The sequence below is a fragment of the Gossypium arboreum genome, chromosome 13 (genome assembly GCF_025698485.1).
Source record: "Gossypium arboreum isolate Shixiya-1 chromosome 13, ASM2569848v2, whole genome shotgun sequence".
Taxonomy (NCBI): Eukaryota; Viridiplantae; Streptophyta; class Magnoliopsida; order Malvales; family Malvaceae; genus Gossypium; species Gossypium arboreum.
Window position 1 is genome coordinate 48,791,829 of NC_069082.1, and position 21,340 is coordinate 48,813,168.

Consider the following 21,340-nt stretch of genomic DNA (forward strand, 5'->3'; position numbering starts at 1 on the left):
CTATGGCAGCAAACAAGGTACGCGTAGTATCCGCACATATTTGTATTCAACAGCCCCGAATTGAGTAACATAGGGTGAAGTGACAAAATGAAACAGCACACATTAACCATCAGAAATGAAATTCATGAAAAGAACTAGTCGACTTTTTGTTTTTCCTAAGTGGTCATTTATATATTTGTTAGATTAAATACCCAAGGGCGGGCATGGGATCGCAGAAAACAATCCACCATATACACTCGCTTTCCTAAAAGAATCTATCTCTGCTTGGTTAGCCATTTTCATACATGTTATATCATTTCTTCTTATGAGCTTTGCAGATTGTAGGTGAGTTCAATGAATACTTCTTCGCTGCAGGGGATAGTCAGAGCACCCATAGGATGATTAAATCCATACTCTTCTTCAGCTTGACTCAGTAAATTTTGGAATGAAGGATGCTTCAGGAATGAGAGTGAGACAACAAATCTCTTCCTCTCAGCTTCTCCAACATAAACAGCAAAGTGGCCTTTAGGCACTGTTGTTGTCTCAGAAGATGAAAGAGTCCGTTTTAGACTCTTCTTAGCATTAACAATTCTCTGCAAGTGCCAAACCATTACTTTGTGATTTGTGATTTTTTCTTTTACAAGTACTCGACTGTCTAGGAATGGCTTTGGCAATTGGAATAGGGTGGCTGGCTATCCATTAGCATTTGTATTTATAGAGAGCAAATTCTATATGGTCATTGGTAAGCAGTCACAGGCAAATTGAATGGTGAAGACTGAAGAAAGAGTGCTTTAGAGACATATGTTGTGAGGAATCACGTGGCTTTGAGTCCCAACAAATAATAACATTTGGACAAAGTAGGTACCTTAGTCTATTCTGTTGCAATCTATAATAGGTCACCATTCAATGAAACCAACAATCATGGCCCATTTCAAATACAATTTATCATTCAACCATGGCCAGATGATAATGCCTTTACGTAGCAAATTATATGGATGAAATATCATGAAGCAAAATAATCAAAATAATCATATCCACTAGGGACTATGAGTCAGTATGCAAGGCCCTAAATGTTTGGTAATGATAAGGATCAAAGAACAGACTTGCTTGTGCTGTATGAATCTTTCGGCGATGATAAGTATCAAAGGCCAGCCTTGCTTGTATGATCGGGTGGTTTTAGGGAACTTTTGTGGGTGAAATTTTGATTTTAAGGGATGATAGGTTGAAAACAAGCACTAAAACATCCTAGAAATGATGTTATGCCAATTATGTCTAGAATCACTAAATATTAACTTCAGACATACATGGATTCTACAATGAAAATTTGAATTAGTTGATCCTGTCAACTACAATTTGTATCAGGAACTTGTACGGAAAGCAAAAGTCAACCCTTGAGTAACTCTAACGTGCACACCCCTCCTTGACGCTGAAGTGTCCAAGTGCGTGCCATGTTCGTATTAACTAATCAATAGCTGAGCTGGTCAATAATTTGCCTTAGTGCACTACCTCCAGACAAGTTCTAAGTTACATTAATGCTACAGTTGGTAATAGCCTGAAATGAGATTATATTCAACTATGACTAAAAGGATCCATGTCTTCCATGGAATTGTAAGAAATATGGCTAGGTTTTTGGTAATTAACTCTATAAACTGCTTTTATTGGGTTTAATCTAATGTCATTTGGGCAATACCCTTGTAATAGATATTAGATAATGAGCCCTAATATGTAAGTAAGAAAATACAAAATGGAGAAAGAAATGATAGACCCCAAGCAAGTGGCAGATCACTTCTGTAAGGCATAAATTCTGTGAACTGATTAATATTTTACCATCTGGCAGAAGTCGTAGTGTTGAACAGATAGGGACTATACATATCAAAATCCAAACACTTCTTCAACTAGACAAAACAATCTTTGACATGTGTTAGTACAAATTTACGGTGAGGAAAATCTTGAACACACGAACGGAACTCGAACAGAAAAAGAAATAGGACAAGGCTCCAAGGCGTGTATTAAGCCACTATCTTTAAGGTTATATTCGCCCCCACCTATCTTCGGTGTGCAAATGAGTTTCAAGCAAATTAACCCCGATGATACAATGACACCAATGGCTATTTGCATTTTGCACTAACGAGAATAGCCTACTACAAACTGAGCAATGTATATCAAGGAACTTAATTTCTATAAAAGATTTTTGCAAGAATACTTTATAGAATAATCTAATAATATTAGAAAATGAAGGAAGGAAAGAAAGAATATTAGAATTTGTTGATATGATTTCCAAATGAAATTTCATTCTTATTTATAGGAATTTTCATGTCTCTTCATAGAGACATCATTCTTCAATTGGTGTCTTTTTGAATAATAATGTCTTTAAAATAAACATATAATTATTCATTTCATTATAACTATTCAAATAATATTATTTAAATAGTTATAATTCTTTTCCCTAAACCCTAAACAATATATTCTTTTGATTAATTACACCCATTCATTTATAGTTATTAGAACACTATAAATATTTGAAAATGTTCCAACAATCTCCCCCCATTTTCAAAATATTTTAGATTTTGATATTCTTGGAAATCAATTTCCATAAATGAATGTAGCTTACGATTGAACCTTCACTTAGTGAAAACATGTTAAAGTTAATCGAAATTGCATGGTAGACTAAGCTTTGAACCAACTATTTCATTTGATTAACCGAACACATCTCACACAATGATTCCAACATCGGTCAATGCATAGTATCTAGGGACACTATTATGGCCATGTCTCTGTGCCCTCTTTTCATGAGAGTGTTCCCGTAATTATAACACTCTAACATATTTATGTTATGGGTCCATCAAGAGTACATTATTCATCCTTCCCTTATCATTATGGGTACCTAGCACTTTAATCTTAGGATTGATTTATTTATAGTGCTAACAATCACATACTAATGATGTACTTTGTCTCATTGAAGTCAAGACTTGACGTTATACCAAGCGTGGAGTCGAGTTTCCATCATGAGTGACTCTAATTAATGGGCTTGAGTCTCATCCCTTTTGAGGTCCTTTTTACTACATCTCTAGCAAGACTTTTTATCAAAGGATCCGCCAAATTTTCACTTGACCTCACATAATTAATAGTGATCACTCCATCAGAAATTAATTGTCAGACATAACTATGTCTTAATCCAATGTGTCTAGACTTTCCATTATATACTTGGCTATATGCCTTTGCTAGAGTAGCCTCATTATCACAATGGATAGAAATAGGTGAAATTGGCTTAGGCTATAAAGGTACATCATAAAACAAATTTCTTAACCATTCTACTTCTTTAGATGCAGCGGCTAATGCAATAAATTCTGCTACCATGGTGGAATCAGTAATACATGTTTGTTTCTTGGAACCCCAAGAAATGGCTCATCCACCAAGAATAAAAATCCTTCCACTAGTAGATGCATGATCTTCAAAACTTGTAATCCAACTAGCATTCGAATACCCTTCTGAAACTGGAGGATATCCATTATAACACAACCCATAGTTAATAGTTTTCTTTAAGTACCTAAGTACTCTATTCAAAGCTTGCCAATGCAAACTACTTGGGTTACTTGTATACCTACTTAATTTCCCAACAGCATATGCAATATCTAGTCTTGTACAAGTCATTATGTACATAAGACAACCAATTAGACTTGCATATTTCAATTGATCAATTGTTCTACCAGCATTAGATACTAATTTTATTTGAGGATCCATGGATGTAGATGCTAGTATACAGTTGAAAAGATCAAACTTTTTAAGCACCTTTTCAGTGTAATGTGATTGTGATAAAGCTATAGTTGTAACACCCCTTACCCAAGTCTGAGGCTGGTATTGGGCATGAGGCATTACCATACTTAACCACATGCGTACAATCGTTTTCGAGTCACCAAACCACATGCGTACAATCGTTTTCGAGTCACCAAGACTTGATCAAATTTAAAACTCTTTCGAACTCTGTTTAAACCCCTTAATGTAGGCCTACGAGGCTTCAAACTTTCCTTAGAAACCATTTGGAACCAACTCGGGTCCTTAAAACGACTAAATAAAAATGGCTCTTGAAACAGGACACACGCCCGTGTGGAAGGGCAACACGCCCGTGTGGTCATTATAACATGGCCGTGCTATGGCTCGTGTGACACACGCGGCCTAAGCATCTAAGGACACGCCCGTGTCCCATACCTATGTGAATTAAATTCTAAATTTGAAACTACAGGGGTTTTCACACGGCCTGACACACGCCCGTATCTATGGCCCGTGTCCCTCACACGGCCATGACACGCCCGTGTCCTAGCCCATGTCTAAAACCTTGACATTCTGTTTCTGACGTCAGCATCCAATTTAGGGCACATGGCCAAGGCACACGCCCGTGTGCTAGGCCATGCCTTTCACACGGTTGAGACACACAGCCGTGTCTCTGCTCGTGTGTTTACTACCATGCATTCTGACCTGCAAATTTTACGTGTAGGGGAAACACGGCTGAACAACACGCCCATGAGGCTGACAATGTGTCACACACCGCTTAGACACATGCCCATGTGTCTACCCGTGTGGACAATATAAGGCTATCTACCAAGTCTTTGCCACCCTGAAACACAATCTAACATCAGCCAACATAACAAAGTTTAACTTAAGATAGTTTCTCAACCAAGCAACCATAGTTAAAACCTATATACATTACATATATTCAACCGTGCTAAAAATTTCACATTCATGAAAGACTAGTTTGCATTCACATAATAACTTCCAATATTACCCATTTTCCATGGCCTTATACAAAATGAATCAAATGCTAAAGTAAGCCAACACATTTGACCAATTAATAATGACACCAAAACTCAAAAGTCAGGGTCTTATACATGCTGTAATCAAAATAAAAGATCCAACTATACCAACTGCTGCGGGTGATAGTGTGATCAATGCCTCCGACGTCCGATGATCCTCGAGCTACTTAGGCGGCACTATAAAAAAATGGAAAGGAGAGGGAGTAAGCATAAGGCTTAGTAAGTTGCATGCAAATAAACATAAAAACAACTTTACGATTCATCATCAAGTTCATAATACAAAAGTAGGCATAAACACAACTTACTCATCAATATCCAATACAATTCACATAGCATATATTGAGCTCACATCTCATACATTTCAAATAGGTTCCTGTACCACTCACAACATGGTTATACTTTTCTCGTTTAACTTAAACTGTAACTCTCACCGTTAAACCATTTGGAATGCTATCAGATATTCATTAGGCCTCAAACATAGGGTGTAATGCCGATGCCATGTTCTAGGCATGGTCTTACACTGGCTCATCTGTCAAGTCGATGCCATGTCCCAGACATGGTCTTACACTAACTATTGAAATCGAGGCCGACGCCATGTCTCAGACGTGGTCTTACACTAGCTCTCACTTAACCATGCCGATATCATGTCTCGGACATGGTCTTAGACTGACACATCTCGTAGCCGATGCATGTCTCTGACATGTCTTGCACTGGCTTACGTCTCGAGGCCGATGCATGTCCCAGACATGTCTTACACTAGCTCTCGTCTTAATGTCAATGCCATGTCCCAAACATGGTCTTACACTAGCTCTCATAATGTGGCCGATGCATGTCCCATACATGTCTTACACTAGCGCACAAATGACCCAAATGTCATGGCACGTATATCCGATTTATTCCTAAGGTTCACCCGGGAGTTCTATTATCTCAATTATCATCATGTATTTTCATTACCACAATGAAGCAATTTATGCTATATCAATTCAAACACATATAATAACAATGTAGTTGTATTATTTAGACACAATTTACCTCAGATTACAAAATATAGTCGACTAGCTCGGCTTAGTCCACTTGCTTCGGTTTTCCCCAGTCTAGGCCCGAATTTTGTAATTCTTGATCTAAAATGATAGAAATTCATTCATCTCATCAGCATATTACTCTAGACACTTGAAAATTCATAATTAGGCAAAATGACCGTTTTGCCCCTAGATTTTCACAAAATGACCATTTTACCTCTAGGTCCGAAAATTGATTTTTATCACATTTTCTCACTAACCAAACCTAGCCGATTACTTTTTATACTAGAAGCAGTCCAAAATTCTCAATATTTCACACATTTATCACCTATTTTACAACTTATGCATAATGGTCCTTTTTTAGGGTTTTCATGAGAAATCTCTTCACAAAAGTTGTTTATTTCACAACCATGATTCATTTTATTCCATAAAATTTCAGAAAACAACAAGTCTACTATCATGGAAAAACCCTAGACCTTCAACCATTTTGCAAAATAGTCCCCTTGTTAGAAAGCTCAAGATATAAGGATATCAAAAGTACAAAAATATTCAATAAAAGCCCTCAAAATCACTTACTTGTAGAGAGACTAAGTGGCTGACATTTCAAGCTTCAAAAACTCCTCTAATAGCTGATATTTTCAGTCAAGAAGAAAGGGTAGAGGAAAAAGATAAAGGCTAAGCTTTTTAGTATTATTTTATCACATATTAGGTCATCAAATACCTAACACCTTGCCCATTTAATTTCTTTGTCTTATGACTGGCCAAGCAAAAATTGCCCTTTAAATACCCCCAATTTAAGTTTCATGGCAACTTAACACCCTTAGCTATCAATTCAAGACTTTTGATCTTTATGTAATTTAGTCCTTTTTCGTGATTAAGCTCTCAAATGCTAAAATTAATTCACCAACTTTTTCATGTACTATAATAAACATGTTATAACTCTAAAATAATAATAAAATACTTTCTCCGACCTTGGATTGGTGGTCCCAAAATCACTGTTCCGACTAGGCTCAAAATTCGGCTGTTACAATTCTCCCCCTTAGGGATTTTTGTCCCCGAAAATCTTACCAGTTAATAAGTTCGGGTATTGATCTCTTATAGTCTCTTTGGGTTCCAACATGGCTTTCTTGACTCCATGTCTATGCCATAAAACCTTTGCGAGTGCTACACTTTTATTCCTCAACTTCTTGACCTCTCGATCCAAAATTTTAATCAGTTCTTCACCATAGGTCATATCCAGGCGTATTTCAATTTCTTCCGGTGAAATCACGTGTGAGGGGTCAAATCAGTAGCGGCGCAACATCAATATATGGAATACATCATGAATTTTCTCTAGCTCACGAGACAAGGCTAATTGGTATGTTACCGGCCTAATTCTCTCGGTCACCTCATAAGGTCCAATAAACCGCGGACTCAGCTTGCCTTTTCTACCGAATCTAAGGACTTTCTTCCACGAGAATACTTTCAAAAACACTTTATCCCTGACTTGAAACTCGATCTCTTTCTGTTTCAAATCTGCGTAGGATTTTTGTCTATCTGAAGTGGCCTTCAAGCAGTCGCGAATTACCTTAACTTTCTCTTCATTCTCTTTTACTAAATCAACCTCGTGTATCTAGTTCTCTCTCAGCTAGGTCCAATATAAAGGCCTTCAGTACTTACGCCCATACAAAGCCTCAGAGGGCGCTATTTTCAAACTCGATTGATAACTATTGTTGTAGGCGAATTCCACCGGTGGTAAATACTTTTCCCAACTACCTTGAAACTCGAGAAGACAACATTGCAACATATCTTCTAAGATACTACTCTCTCCGACTAGCCGTCAGTTTACGAGTGAAAAGCCGTGCTAAAATTTAGTTTCGTTCCCAATGCCTCTTGTGACTTCCTCCAAAACCACGAGGTCAACCTCGAATCTCTATCCGAAATAATCGACAAGGGCACTCCATGAAGTTTGACGATCTTAGAAACATAAAGATCATCCAATTTCTCAACGGAATAGCTAGTACGCACTAGTATAAAATGTGCCGACTTAGTAAGTCTATCAACAACGACGCAAACTGAATCCTTTTTCCTTGGTGTCAAAGGCAACCCTGACACAAAATCCATGGTTACTCAATCCCATTTCCACTCAGAAACCATTACAGGCTGAAGTAGACCCCAGGGTACTTGGTGTTCGACTTTTACTTGTTGACAAACTAGACATCTAGAAACAAACTAAAAAATGTCTCTTTTCATCCCCGACCACTAATACATTCTCTTCAAGTAGTTATACATTTTCACATTACCCAGATGGATAGACAAGCAACCATTATGTGCCTCTCGTAAAATCTTCTGAATAAGCTCAAGCAGCCTTCGGTATTAATCTGAAAATCAGATTCATCACCCGACTCATACTGAGCCACCTTAGCTTGCAAGTCCTTATCACCTTTCTGAGCCTTACAAATCTCTTGAAGGAACATAGGTCTAACTCTTATCTCGGATAGAATTGGACCATCATCAATCACAATTAATTGAGTATTCATAGCCCTCAAGGCGAATAATGACTTTCTACTCAGAGCGTTGGCGACTACATTCCCCTTTCCTGGGTGGTAGTCAACCACCAAGTCGTAATCCTTTATCAACTCTAAATTGTACGTTGGATAATTTTTCTCGTGTCGTTTTAGCTGTCTCGAGGCATATGCTATCACTTTGCCTTCTTGTATAAGCACGCACCCTAATCCATTTAAAGAGGCATCGCTATATACCACAAATTCTTTTCGCGATTCTAGTGACACTAAAACTGGGGCTTTGGTCAACAAAGCTTTAAGTTTCTCGAAACTCTGTTGACATTTCTCTGTCCATTCAAACTTCACATCCTTTTGTATCAACCTTGTCATCGGAGTAGCTATTATCGAGAACCCATTCACAAATCTCCTGTAGTATCCAGCCAAACCCAAAAAGCTTCAAACCTCTGTCACATTCCTCGGTGTTTTCCACTCAATGATAGCTGAGATTTTACTCGGGTCAACTTTGATTCCGTCACCCGAAACAAGGTGTCCCAGGAATCTAACCTCTCGTAGCCAAAATTTGCTCTTAGTGAAATTGGCGTACAACCGCTTATCTCTCAAGGTTTGTAATGCTCTATGTGTTCACTCTCATCACGTGAGTAAATTAGTATGTCGTCGATAAAAACTACTATGAACTTATCCAAATACGGCCAAAAAATATGATTCTTCAAATCCATAAACACCGCAGAGGCGTTTGTTAAACCGAAGGGCATGACAAGAAACTCATAGTGCCCATACCTCATCCTAAACGCAGTTTTCAGTATATCTGGCTCTTTAACCCTTAGCTGGTAGTAGCCAGACCTTAGGTCAATCTTAGAAAACACGGTGGCTCCCTTCAACTAATTGAAAAAATTGTCGATCCTTGGTAAGGGATACTTGTTCGTCACAGTCACCTTGTTGAGCTGTCAATAGTCTATGCACAATCTCATTGACCCATCCTTTTTCTTCACAAATAGCATTAGGGCATCTCACGGAGAAAAACTTGGTATTGCAAAAACCTTGTTGGTTAACTCTTGTAATTGAACTTTCAACTCCTTTAACTCCGTAGGAGCCATCCTGTACAGAGCAATCGAGATGGGTGTCGTACCAAGGACTAACTCAATTCCAAATTCGACTTCCCTTACTGGAGGCAGTCCTGGTAATTCTTCCGAAAACACATCCATAAACTCACATACCACTAGTACCGATTCAATCTTTGACTCAGACACTTGAGTATTCAGCACAAAAATGAGATAAGCCTCATATCATTTTCTCAAATATCTCTCTGAAGTCATAGACGATATCACTATAGGTGAGTTATCCGATTCATCTGGTTCAACCCGAAAAGCATTCTCGCCTTCACATTTCAACTTAATAACTTTTCGTCCACATCCACTACAACCCCGTGATAAGTCAGTCAGTCCATACCAAGGATTACATCGATATCATCATACGGCAACAACATAAGATTAGCCAAAAAACAATGACCTCTAATCGTCAAGGGGCAGTTTCTACATACTCGGTCTACTAACACATGTTTGCCTAACAGATTTGACACTTTTATCATAAATTCTATAGACTCAATAGACATATTCATACTGGGTACTAATTTCATGCATGCATAGGAATGAGTAGACCCTGGATCAATCAAAGCAACAGCAGAAGTATTGTGAAAAAAAAAAGTACCAGTAATTACATCTGGTGAAGATGCCTCTTCTCGAGCGCGAATGGCATAAGTCCTTGTAGGTGCATGGCCCTTGGATCTCATAGTTGAATCTCTAGGGGCACTTCTACTGCTAGCCCCACTGCCCAGGTTCTTTTGTGGTCTACCCCTTGAAGGAGCACTACCCACCCTCAAATCTTGTTTTTTCTCTTTCTCATCTAACTCAGGGCAGTCTCGGATGAAGTGGTCCAAAGATCCACATTTGAAGCAACCTCTTCCATTTCCTCCGCACTCGCTAAAATGACGCCTACTACACTATGAACACTCCGGCCTATTTGGCCGAGCACTACCAACACTTGCGATGAAAGTGGTTTGGGCTTTAGATGTCGTGTACTGTTTGTTCTTGTTTTTAATCGAAAATCCCCCTAAAGTACTCAATCAAGTAATGAATTCTCTCGATCTCTTAGATGAAGACTAATGTGACTTCCCCATCTGTCTCTTCTTTGAATCACGCGACTCAATAGCTGCCTTTCTCTTCTTTTTAACCAACTCTTCTGCTTTGCAAGCTCTCTCAACCAGTACTACAAATTCCCTTAATTCTAGGATGCCAAAAAATACTCGGATATCTTCATTGAGGCCATCCTCGAACCTCTTACACATTATGGCCTTAGTGGATACACACTCTAGGGTGTACTTGCTGAGTCTCACGAACTCACGCTCATACTCTATTACTATCATTCGGCCTTGCTTCAATTCTAGAAACCCCTTCCTCTTCTGGTCTATAAATCTCTGGCTAATGTACTTCTTCCAGAACTCTTCCAAGAAGAATTCCCAAGTTACACGCTTTCTCGGTACCATGACAGGAGAGTGTTCCACTATTGGTAGGCCGAGTCTCGTAGGAATGACACTGCACACTTCATGCATTCCTCAAGCGTACACGATAGTTCATCAAATACCTTAATGGTATTTTCCAACCAGAACTGTGCTCTTTCTAGGTCATCATCAATTTTAGCCTGAAATTCCTCAGCCCCTTACTTTTGTATTTTGTCTATCGGGGGTTTCTCTCTCCTAACCATATCCACTCCTTGTGGAGCTACAAGTGCATACTGAGGAATCGGAGGAGGTGGGGGAGGTGGAGTGTACAGATTCGCACGAACAAACTGCGTGCACCAAGCGTCCATCATGTGGAGGTAAGCTTCTCTAGCCCCTCCGCCCTAACTCAGTTTCACGGGCCCACTATCTACTGGCGCGGTCCCTTTAGTGGGAGCCAGCGTATTACTCTCTATATCATCTGCCATAACTACGTCAGGATCCATTTACTATACGAAAACATAATTTATAATTGCCAGGAGTCGCCACACTATTATATAAAATTATTACATGTATAGCTAGAGTCGTACTCATGCTAGGTTAGTCCTAGAATCGACTAAACCATGGCTCTGATACCACTAAATGTAACACCTCTTACCCGAGTTTGAGACTGGGACTGAGCACGAGGCATTACTATACTTAACCACATGCATACAATCGTTTTCGAGTCACCAAGACTTGATTAAATTTAAAACTATTTCGAACTCTATTTAAACCCCTTAATGAGGGCATACGAGGCCTCAAACTTACCTTGGAAACCATTTGGAACCAACTCGGGTTCTTAAACTGACTAAATAAAAATGCCTCTTGAAACAGGACAAACGCCCGTATGAAAGGGCAACACACCCGTGTGGTCATTATAACATGGCCGTGCTGATGGCCCGTGTGACACACATGGCCTAAGCATCTAGGGACACATTCGTGTCCCATACCCGTGTGAATTAAATTCTAAATTCAAACCTACAGGCGTATTCACACAGCCTAGTATACGCCCGTGTCTATGGCCCGTGTCCCTCACACGGCCATGACACGCCCGTGTCCTAGCCCGTGTCTAAAAACCTTGTATTCTGTTTCTGACGTCAGCAACCAATTTAGGGCACACGCTTGTGTGCTAGGTCGTGGCCTTCATACGGCCGTGTCTCTACCCATGTGTTTACTACCATGCATTCTGACTTACAAATTTTATGTTCAGGGGACACACGGCTGAACAACACGCCCATGGGGCTGACTGTGTGTCACACATGGCCTAGACACACACCCGTGTGTCTACCCGTGTAGACAATATAAGGCTATATACCAAGTATTTGCCACCTAAAACACAATCTAACATCAGCCAACATAACAAAGTTTAACTTAATATGGTTTCTCAACCAAGCAACCATAGTTAAAACCTATATACATTACATATATTCAACCATGCTAACAATTTCACATTCATGAAAGACTAGTTTGTATTCACATAATAACTTCCAATATTACCCATTTTCCATGGCCTTATACAAAATGAATCAAATGCTAAAGTAAGCTAACACATTTGGCCAATTAAAAATGACACCAAAACTCAAAAGTCAGGGTCCTATACATGCTGTAATCAAAATAAAAGATCTAACTATACCAAGTGCTGGGGTGATAGTGTCATCGATGCCTCCGACGTCTGATGATCCGCGAGCTACATAGGCGGCACTATAAGAAAATGGAAAGGTGGGGGAGTAAGTATAAGGCTTAGTAAATTGCATGCAAATAAACATAACAAAAACATTACCATTCATCATCAAGTTCATAATACAAAAGTAGGCATAAGCACAACTTCCTCATCACTATCCAATACAATTCACATAGCATATATTGAGCTCATATCTCATACATTTCAATTAGGTACCTGTACCACTCACAACATGGTTATACTTTTCTAGTTTAACTTAAACTGTAACTCTCACTATTAAACCATTCGAAATGCTATCGAATATTCATTAACCCTCAAACATAGGGTGTAATGCCGATGCCATGTCCCAGGCATGGTCTTACACTGGCTCATCCGTCAAGTCGATGCCATGTCCTAGACATGGTCTTACACTAGCTCTCACTTAACCGTGCCGATGCCATGTCCAGGACATGGTCTTACACTTACACATCTCGTAGCCGATGCATGTCTCAGACATGTCTTACACTGGCTTACATCTCGAGGCTGATGCATGTCCCAGACATGTCTTACACTAGCTCTTGTCTCAATGCCAATGCCATGTCCCAGACATGGTCTTACACTGGCTCTCATAATGTGGCTGATGCATGTCCTAGACATGTCTTACACTAGGGCACAAATGACCCAAATGTCATGGCACGTATATCCTATTTATTCCTAAGTTTCACTCGGGAGTTCTATTATCTCAACTATTATTATGTATTTTCATTACTACAATTAAGCAGTTTATGCTATATCAATTCAAACACATATAATAACAATGTAGTTGTATTATTTACACACAACTTACCTCAGATTACAAAATATAGTCGACTAGCTCGACTTAGTCCACTTGTTTTGCTTTTCCCCAGTCTAGGCCCGAATTTTGTAATTCTTAATCTAAAATGATAGAAATTCATTCATCTCATCACCATATTACTTTAGACACTCGAAAATTCATAATTGGGTAAAATGACTGTTTTGCCCTTAGATTTTCATAAAATGACCATTTTACCCCTAGGTTTGAAAATTGATTTTTATCACATTTTCTCACTAACCAAGCCTAGCCGATTACTTTTTATACTAGAAGCAGTCCAAAATTCTCAATATTCCACACATTTATCCCCTATTTTACAACTTATGCACAATGGTCCTTTTTTAGGGTTTTCATGGGAAATCTCTTCACAAAAGTTGTTTATTTCACAACCATGATTCATTTTATTCCATAAAATTTCAAAAAATAACATGTCTACTATCATGGAAAAACCCTAGACCTTCAACCATTTTGCAAAATAGTTCCTTTGTTAGAAAGCTTAAGATACAAGGATCTCAAAAGTACAAAAATATTCACTAAAAGCCCTCAAAATCACTTACTTGTAGAAAGACTAAGTGGCTGAAATTTAAAGCTTCAAAAACTCCTCTAATGGCTGATATTTTTGATCAAGAAGAAAGGGTGGAGGAAAAAGATGAAGGCTAAGCTTTTTAGTATTATTTTATCAATTATTAGGTCGTCAAATACCTAACACCTTGACCATTTAATTTCTTTGTCTCATAGCCGACCAAGCTAAAATCGAAGGCTCTATTTGCCCTTTAAATACCCCCAATTTAAGTTTCATGACAATTTAACACCCTTAGCTATCAATTCAAGACTTTTGAACTTTATGCGATTTAGTCTTTTTTCGCGATTAAGCTCTCAAATGCTAAAATTAATTCACCAAATTTTTCATGTACTATAATAAACATGTTATAACTCTAAAATAATAATAAAATAATTTCTGTAACCTCAGATTGGTGGTCCCAAAACCACTGTTCCGACTAGGCCCAAAATCGGGCTGTTTGCTTTCATCTCGGGGTATTTTAATCCCAAGAATAACATTTGCTGCCCCCATACCCTTCATAGCAAAGTTTTTTGACAAGATTTTCTATTTGATCCAAATCCGTGCCAAAAATGAGCATGTCATCTACATATAAGTAAATTATGACGCCTTTTCCGTTTTCAAATTAGTTATATATACACTTATTTGATTCATTTATTTTATAGCCATTAGCTAGAACAAAATTGTCAAAATTTTGGTGCCATTTTTTTGGTGCTTGTTTATGTCCATATAAAGATTTAACAAGCTTACATACGTTATGCTCTTGTCCTAGAAAAACAAATCCTTCCGGTTGTTCCATGTACACTTCCTCTTCCAATTCACCATTTAAAAATACAGTTTTAACATCCATTTGGTGAACAACCAAATTATATATAGAGGTAAGTGATATTAAGAGTCTAATTGTAGCAATTCTTGCTACTGGAGCATAGGTATCGAAGTAATCAATACCTTGTTTTTGTGTAAAACCTTTGGCTACCAACCTTGCTTTAAACTTATCAATGGTTACATTGACCTTCATTTTCTTTTTGAAGATCCATTTACAACCTATTGGTTTGGAACCCAGTAGAAGATCAACTAAGATCCAAGTTTTATTTCCAATTATTGAATTCATCTCATCATTTATTGCTTCTTTCCAAAAAGTAGAGTCTTGAGATTTCATTGCCTTTTCAAATGTAATAGGATCAGATTTCGTATCATAAGAATAAGGTATCTTATTGCATATACTTTCATCTTTTCCTTCTACAAGAAACATAATGAAATCTGGTCCAAAATTTTTGACCTTTTTAATCCTCTTACTTCTTCTTAATTCTTGAAAAGATTCATCATTATTATCAATTTGTTCCAATGGAATCTCATTCTCATTTGAAGAATGAATCAATTTTTGTGGTTGTAATTGTCTTGATATAGAAGTAAATCTATTTTCATCAAAAATAGCATCTCTTGATTCAATAACATTATTAATTGAAATTAAACCATTTGGTTCCATTATCATGAACCTATATGCCTTGCTATTATGTGCATATCCTATAAATATGCATTCAATTCCTCATTCACCTAACTTTTTACGTTTAGGTGTTCAAACTTTGATAATAGCTCTACAACCCCAAACCTTCAAATAATTAAGGTTTGGTTTCCTTTTCTTCTATTGTTCATAAGGGGTTATTTTAATTTCCTTATTAGGAACTCTATTCAATATATGACAAGCTATTAGAACAACTTCTCCCCAAAAACCTTGTCCAAGACTTGAATATGATAACATTAAATTTACCATTTCAGACAAGACTCTATTTTTCCTTTCAGCTACACCATTTTGTTGTGGTGTATAAAGGGCTAAAACTTATGGAAAATCCTAGTGGATTCAAAATAACTTGGATTATAGTATTCTCCACCTCTATTTGATCTTAAGCACTTGATAAATAATTCACACTGAAGTTCAATTCCAGATTTATAAACTTTAAATTTATCAAGCGCTTCATCTTTTGAATGCAATAAATATACATAACAATATCTAAAACAATCATCAATAAAAGTAACAAAATATTTCTTTCCACCTAATATAGGAGTATTATGCATGTCACATAAATCACTATGTACCAAATCAAGCAATTTTGATTTTCTTTTAACCTTAGGGAAAGGGTTTCTTGTAATTTTAGTCAACATACATGTATTGCATTTTTCAATATTATTATTAAAAACAGAATTAAATCTAACTTATACATGTCATTCGATTTCCTATAATTCAAATGACCTAATCTATAATGCCATAAACAAAAGATTCAACCATATAAGTAGAAATAGTATATTTATTCTTATTAATAATATTCAGTTTGAACATGCTCTCATAAATATACCCTTTCCCTACAAAAATTCCTTCCTTAGACAAAATAAACTTATCTGCATCAAAAACAAGTTTGAAACCAAACTTATTCAACAGACTTCTAGACACTAAATTCTTTCTATTTTTGGTACATAATATACATAATTTAAGGTTAAAACCTTTCCAGAAGGGAATTGTAGTTCAACAGACCATTTGCCTTTGATTGCTACAGTGGAAGAATTTCCCATGTACAAAACATTGTTATTTTCACATTGTGTGGACTCTGTAAACATGCTTTTGTCTTTCCACACATGTTTGGTTGCTCTGGTATCAATCCACCATGTATTATCATCTTGTGCCATATTAATTTCAAATATCATTGCAACGAAATTTTCGTTAGTATCAGCCTTAGAAGATGATTTCTTCTTTAAAAATAGACATTCATTCTTGAAATGTCTTGGTTTACCACAATGATAACATGAGCCCTTTTGTTTCTTTTTGAACTTAGGTGCTCTATCAGTCTGTTTGAACTTTCTCTTGAATGGTTTAGTAGTTTGTACTTCCTACGTAACATGTACTTTGGCATTTTCAGAATTTAGATTCTGGTCTTGCTTTCGATATTCTTCTTCAATACGAAGATGATTTGCCAAATCCTTAAGAGATATTTCCTCTTTCTTATGTTTTATACTTCTTTTAAAGTCTTTCCAAGATGGAGGAAGTTTGTCTATTATGGAGGATACAACAACCATTTCATCCATTTTCATATTATATTGCTTGAATTGATTCAGCATCTTTTTAATATCACGGAATAGTTCCATAACAGAACGACCATCAACCATTTGATAATTATTGAAACGATTGAAAAGAAATTTCTTACTTGTAGCATCTTCGATCATGTATCTTTTCTCCAATTTGTCCCATAATTCTTTAGCGGTGACTTCGTTTTGGTAGGTGTCGAAAAAACCATTAGATAAACCATTCAATATGTGGCCTATACACATATAATCAGCATTGTCCCATTTTTGTCTTTCTCGGGTTGCAGCAATAGTCTCTTCAGGTCTTGGAGTATCCAAAACATAAGTAATCTTCAAAGTTGATAATAAGAAGTGCATCTTTTTCTGCCATCATCGAAAATTGCCACCATCAAATTGATCAAGTTTGACAAAATCGGAAGCCAACTCCCATAGTGCACTACTTTCATGAGTTGTGGTAGTCATCATGAAATATAACCTTAAAATTGTTAGTACAAATTTCCGGTGAGGAAAATCTTGAACACCCGAATGAAACTCGAACAGAAGAAGAAATAGGACAAGGCTCCAAGGCGTGTATCAAGCCACTATCTTTAAGGTTATATTCACCCCCACCTATCTTCGGTGTGAAAATGAGTTTCAAGCAAATTAACCCCGAGGATACAATGAAGTCAATGGCTATTTGCCTTTTGCACTGACAAGAATAGCCCACATACTAAGCAATGTATGAAAAGGAACTCAATTTCTATAAAGGATTTCTGCAGTAATACTTTATAGAATAATCTAATAATATTAGAAAATGAAGGAAGGAAAGAAAGAATATTAAAATTTGTTGGTATGATTTCCAAATGAAATCTCATTCCTATTTATAGGAATTTTCATGTCTCTTCATAGAGACATCTTTCATAATAGAGTCTTTCTTAATAATAATGTCTTTAAAATAAACACATAATTATTCATTTAATTATAACTATTCAAATAATATTATTTAAATAGTTATAATTATTTTTCAAAAAATCAAACAATATAATCTATTGATTAATTACACCCATTCATTTATAGTTATTAGAATACTATAAATATTTGAAAATGTTCCAACAACATGAAGGCTGCTCCAAGTAGGAGATTGGAACAACAAATCTTTTCTTTCGAGTCTCTCCATATAGACAGCTAAATGGCGTCCAGGCAAGACAGTGGTCTCTTTGGAGACAAGAATGTTTCAAACAAACTTCTTAGCTTTAACAATCTTAGTAAAAGGGAAAGCCTTGACTTAAGTAATTTGCATCCCTTTAAAGTTAATTGCATATTGAGATGAATGTCTTAAGTTTTGGACAATAGGAAATGGTGAAAAGAATTTTTGTATAGCAATACATGGCATAGGTGAATTTATATTCTAAAGTTTCTTTGACCAGTAAATGACAATTATTTAAGTGGTGAAGATAGGACTCACTTTAAAGGGGTTTGTTTAAGGTCGACATATGTCATGAGTCACATGGATTTTCCTTCCACTAGCTACATTGGTAAGATTTCCAAAGATATGCTAATATAACTTTTTCAATCATGAATTATCATGGCCTACCAATCCATAGAAAAAAAAGAGAAAAATTTATGGTGGTCCAGCTGAAATTCTTATGAATTTCTCATGGACTATATGATTACAATGAATGCCCAAGACCAACATATCTGTTGAAGTTGGCATGCATGTAGCAGATAAAGCAACCAATGAGCAGATCATGCAACCTAAGTTATGTGTATGAAGTATGAAGAAGCAGATCAAGCCACACTTACAGCACATGAAGTATACATGCAGCTACTGAAGTTGGTGCTACTATTCAATTTCGATTTCATTTTGTTACTTTAAGTAATATTTTGTAACTTAGTTAAATTAGAACTAAGTAGGTAGTGTATTTAATACAATTGGGTGCTGATAATATTGATAGATCAGCTTACCTAATTGTACAAGTTGAGATTTGCAAGTTACAATGTGAAAGTCGTGCAAGTTGCAATGAAGCCTAAAAATAGTAAGTGAAACCTGTTAAAGCTGATCAGCTTATGACTGGTATATGTATTGGCATTATGCCATCTTTTTAATTAATGAACTTCAATAGAAATCATTCAAGAAAAATACTCTCTCAATTTTTGCTTTCTTTTACCAAGTAAAATTCTGTTTGTTTATCCTACAAATATCGAGCCTTTTGAAGCTCAATGTTCCTTCATTATTTATCTAGATTTATTACGTTGTTTGTGACAGCCCTAAAGTGACCCCAGTCGGAAAGCAGTTTCGGGACCGCTAAACCGAGTCACCAAATTATTTGAATGTGATATTTATGGTCTAAAATATGTGAATATGAATGTGCGAAAATTTTAAGCTTCGATTTAGTAAATTGCATGTGAATTTAGTCAAAAGGACTTGTGTGACACTTTTGAAATGTGATAGGCTAATCTACAAGGATCTAATAGTGCATGTAATCAAAAGGGAGGACTTGCATGTCAATTTCCCCCCCCCAATATGTAGTGGCCGGCCATGAGCATGGGTGGACAAGGTGTTATGGCTAAAAAGAAACATGTCATAGACATGTTGGCTTAATGCATTATGTAAGGAAAAATAAAATAATGAGCATGGTAATTGAATAATGAAAGGGAGGAGTGATGAAAAAAAAAAGGTCTCATCCATGCCTCTATTGCCGTGAGTTGAAGGAGAGAAAAAAAAAAAAAAAACAATTGTTCATCCTTTGGTTCATCCTTGGCTGAATAAAGGAAAGAAAGGAAGGGGAGGAGCTGGAGAAAATCGGCTATGGTGATTTGCTAGACTAAGGTATGTTTGATGTTGTCCATGAGATGCATGCATGTTTTAGTTGTTAGCTTGAGTTCTACCTAGCCCATGGTCTAAATCTTGCTATGTGAAGAAGATGATACTCAGCCTTGGGTGTTGTTTTCTTGGTTGGTGTTTGATGTTATGGTGGTTCACTAGATTAAGGGATGTGTTATGTTGCTTGAGGTGTTAGATAAATTTGAACTCATCACCAAGCTCTTTAAGCAAACCAAGTTAAAAGTTTTGATATTGAGGTATCTTGAGCATTCGCCATGGTAGGAAATAGAAGAGAAATAAGGTTGTTGTTAGATGAAGTAGAGTCTAACAAATGAGCTCAGTATGTGCATTAGTTGCTAGATGGAGAAGAATCGGCTAGCAAGTTGTGTGCTAAGGCGAATATAATTTTGTATATTATGGGTAATGCATGTGTTGAATTAATGGAAAGGAGAGGATGCTTTAATAGTGTATATATGTGTATTAGCCAAGTTTTGAACTTGAAACAAATGGTGTTTAGTCAATACAAGTGACCATACTTGTAGAATGTATTAAGTGTTGCAATCGGCCTTAGCATAGATGTGTATGTTCGCCACATGAATGAGTACATGAGTTGATGTGTATGTTCGGCCATAGGTAGCCTATTGATGGCTTTAGCTTGACTTAGAAAATTGCTAAGGGAAATATTAGCTAGTATGTTGAATTCGATTCGTGATTTCGTACATATGTGACTCTAATGTCTAATGTATATATGGGCTAAGTACCTTGAGCTTCTCTTTTGATGTTCGAATGAATTGTATTAAATTGCTTGATGTGATTAAAAATGCATATGATCATTGTGTATTTGAGCTAAAAGGTGGCCATATGACCTATCAAACTCCTTGTCATATTCGCCATAAGCTAGCAAAATGAGACTTTAATAAGTTAAATTTGTTTAAATTAGCTCAAGAGCTTAGAGGACCACAGTTGGATAAGGGAAAGGAAAAGTGATCGAATAGTCGTTGAAGCCGCTTCGACAACATCCGAGGTAAGTTTTGAGTAATGGAACTTAGATTATGATTTGATTAGATCACGTTTTAAGCAAATCAAAATCATGCTCTTTGTGTGTGGCTATTGAGCCGAAATTGCAAGTGCGATAAGTGCCTCGTGTTAGAGTTTTGCTAACGAAAATGAAATACGAATGTGTCATGATTTATTGATAAATGTGCATGGTTATTCGAATGATGTCCGGCTAAGTCCCAAGGCTTTGTGCTAGTGACTAAATCCGGACTAAGATCCGGAGGCATTTGTGCGAGTTACTAATTCCGGGCTAAGCCGGAAGGCATGGTGCGAGTTATTAAATCCGGGTTAAGTCCCGAAGGCATTTGTGCGAGTTACTATAAATGGGCTATGTCCCGAAGGCATTTGAACGAGTAGCTATATCCGGTTAAACTCAAAGGTACGTGATTCGGGAATGAATGATCTTGCTGTAAAAATTTCAGTTAATACGCTTGTGAAATCCCAACAATGAGGTATGTTTCAGATGTGCTTTGAATTAGTCGAGCCCTTACAAA

The 21,340-nt window shown here is 36.9% G+C and overlaps 2 protein-coding genes across 2 annotated transcripts; both read right to left on the bottom strand.

Moving 5' to 3' along the window:
* Window positions 1–302: 302 nt before the first annotated feature.
* On the bottom strand, window positions 303–590 carry LOC108464863 (auxin-responsive protein SAUR21-like). Its single transcript, XM_017765140.1, has one exon. The coding sequence runs from the start codon at window positions 588–590 to the stop codon at window positions 303–305; it is 288 nt and encodes a 95-aa protein (XP_017620629.1).
* Window positions 591–16,795: 16,205 nt separating this feature from the next.
* Window positions 16,796–17,344, bottom strand: LOC128286804 (uncharacterized). The gene has a single exon (XM_053024523.1). It carries the CDS (start codon window positions 17,342–17,344, stop codon window positions 16,796–16,798), a length of 549 nt encoding a protein of 182 aa, XP_052880483.1.
* Between the last annotated feature and the right edge of the window lie 3,996 nt (window positions 17,345–21,340).

Coding starts and splice junctions, on each gene's coding strand:
- LOC128286804 (XM_053024523.1), bottom strand. CDS start 17,344: ATGCACTTCTTATTATCAACTTTGAAGATTACTTATGTTTTGGATACT.
- LOC108464863 (XM_017765140.1), bottom strand. CDS start 590: ATGGTTTGGCACTTGCAGAGAATTGTTAATGCTAAGAAGAGTCTAAAA.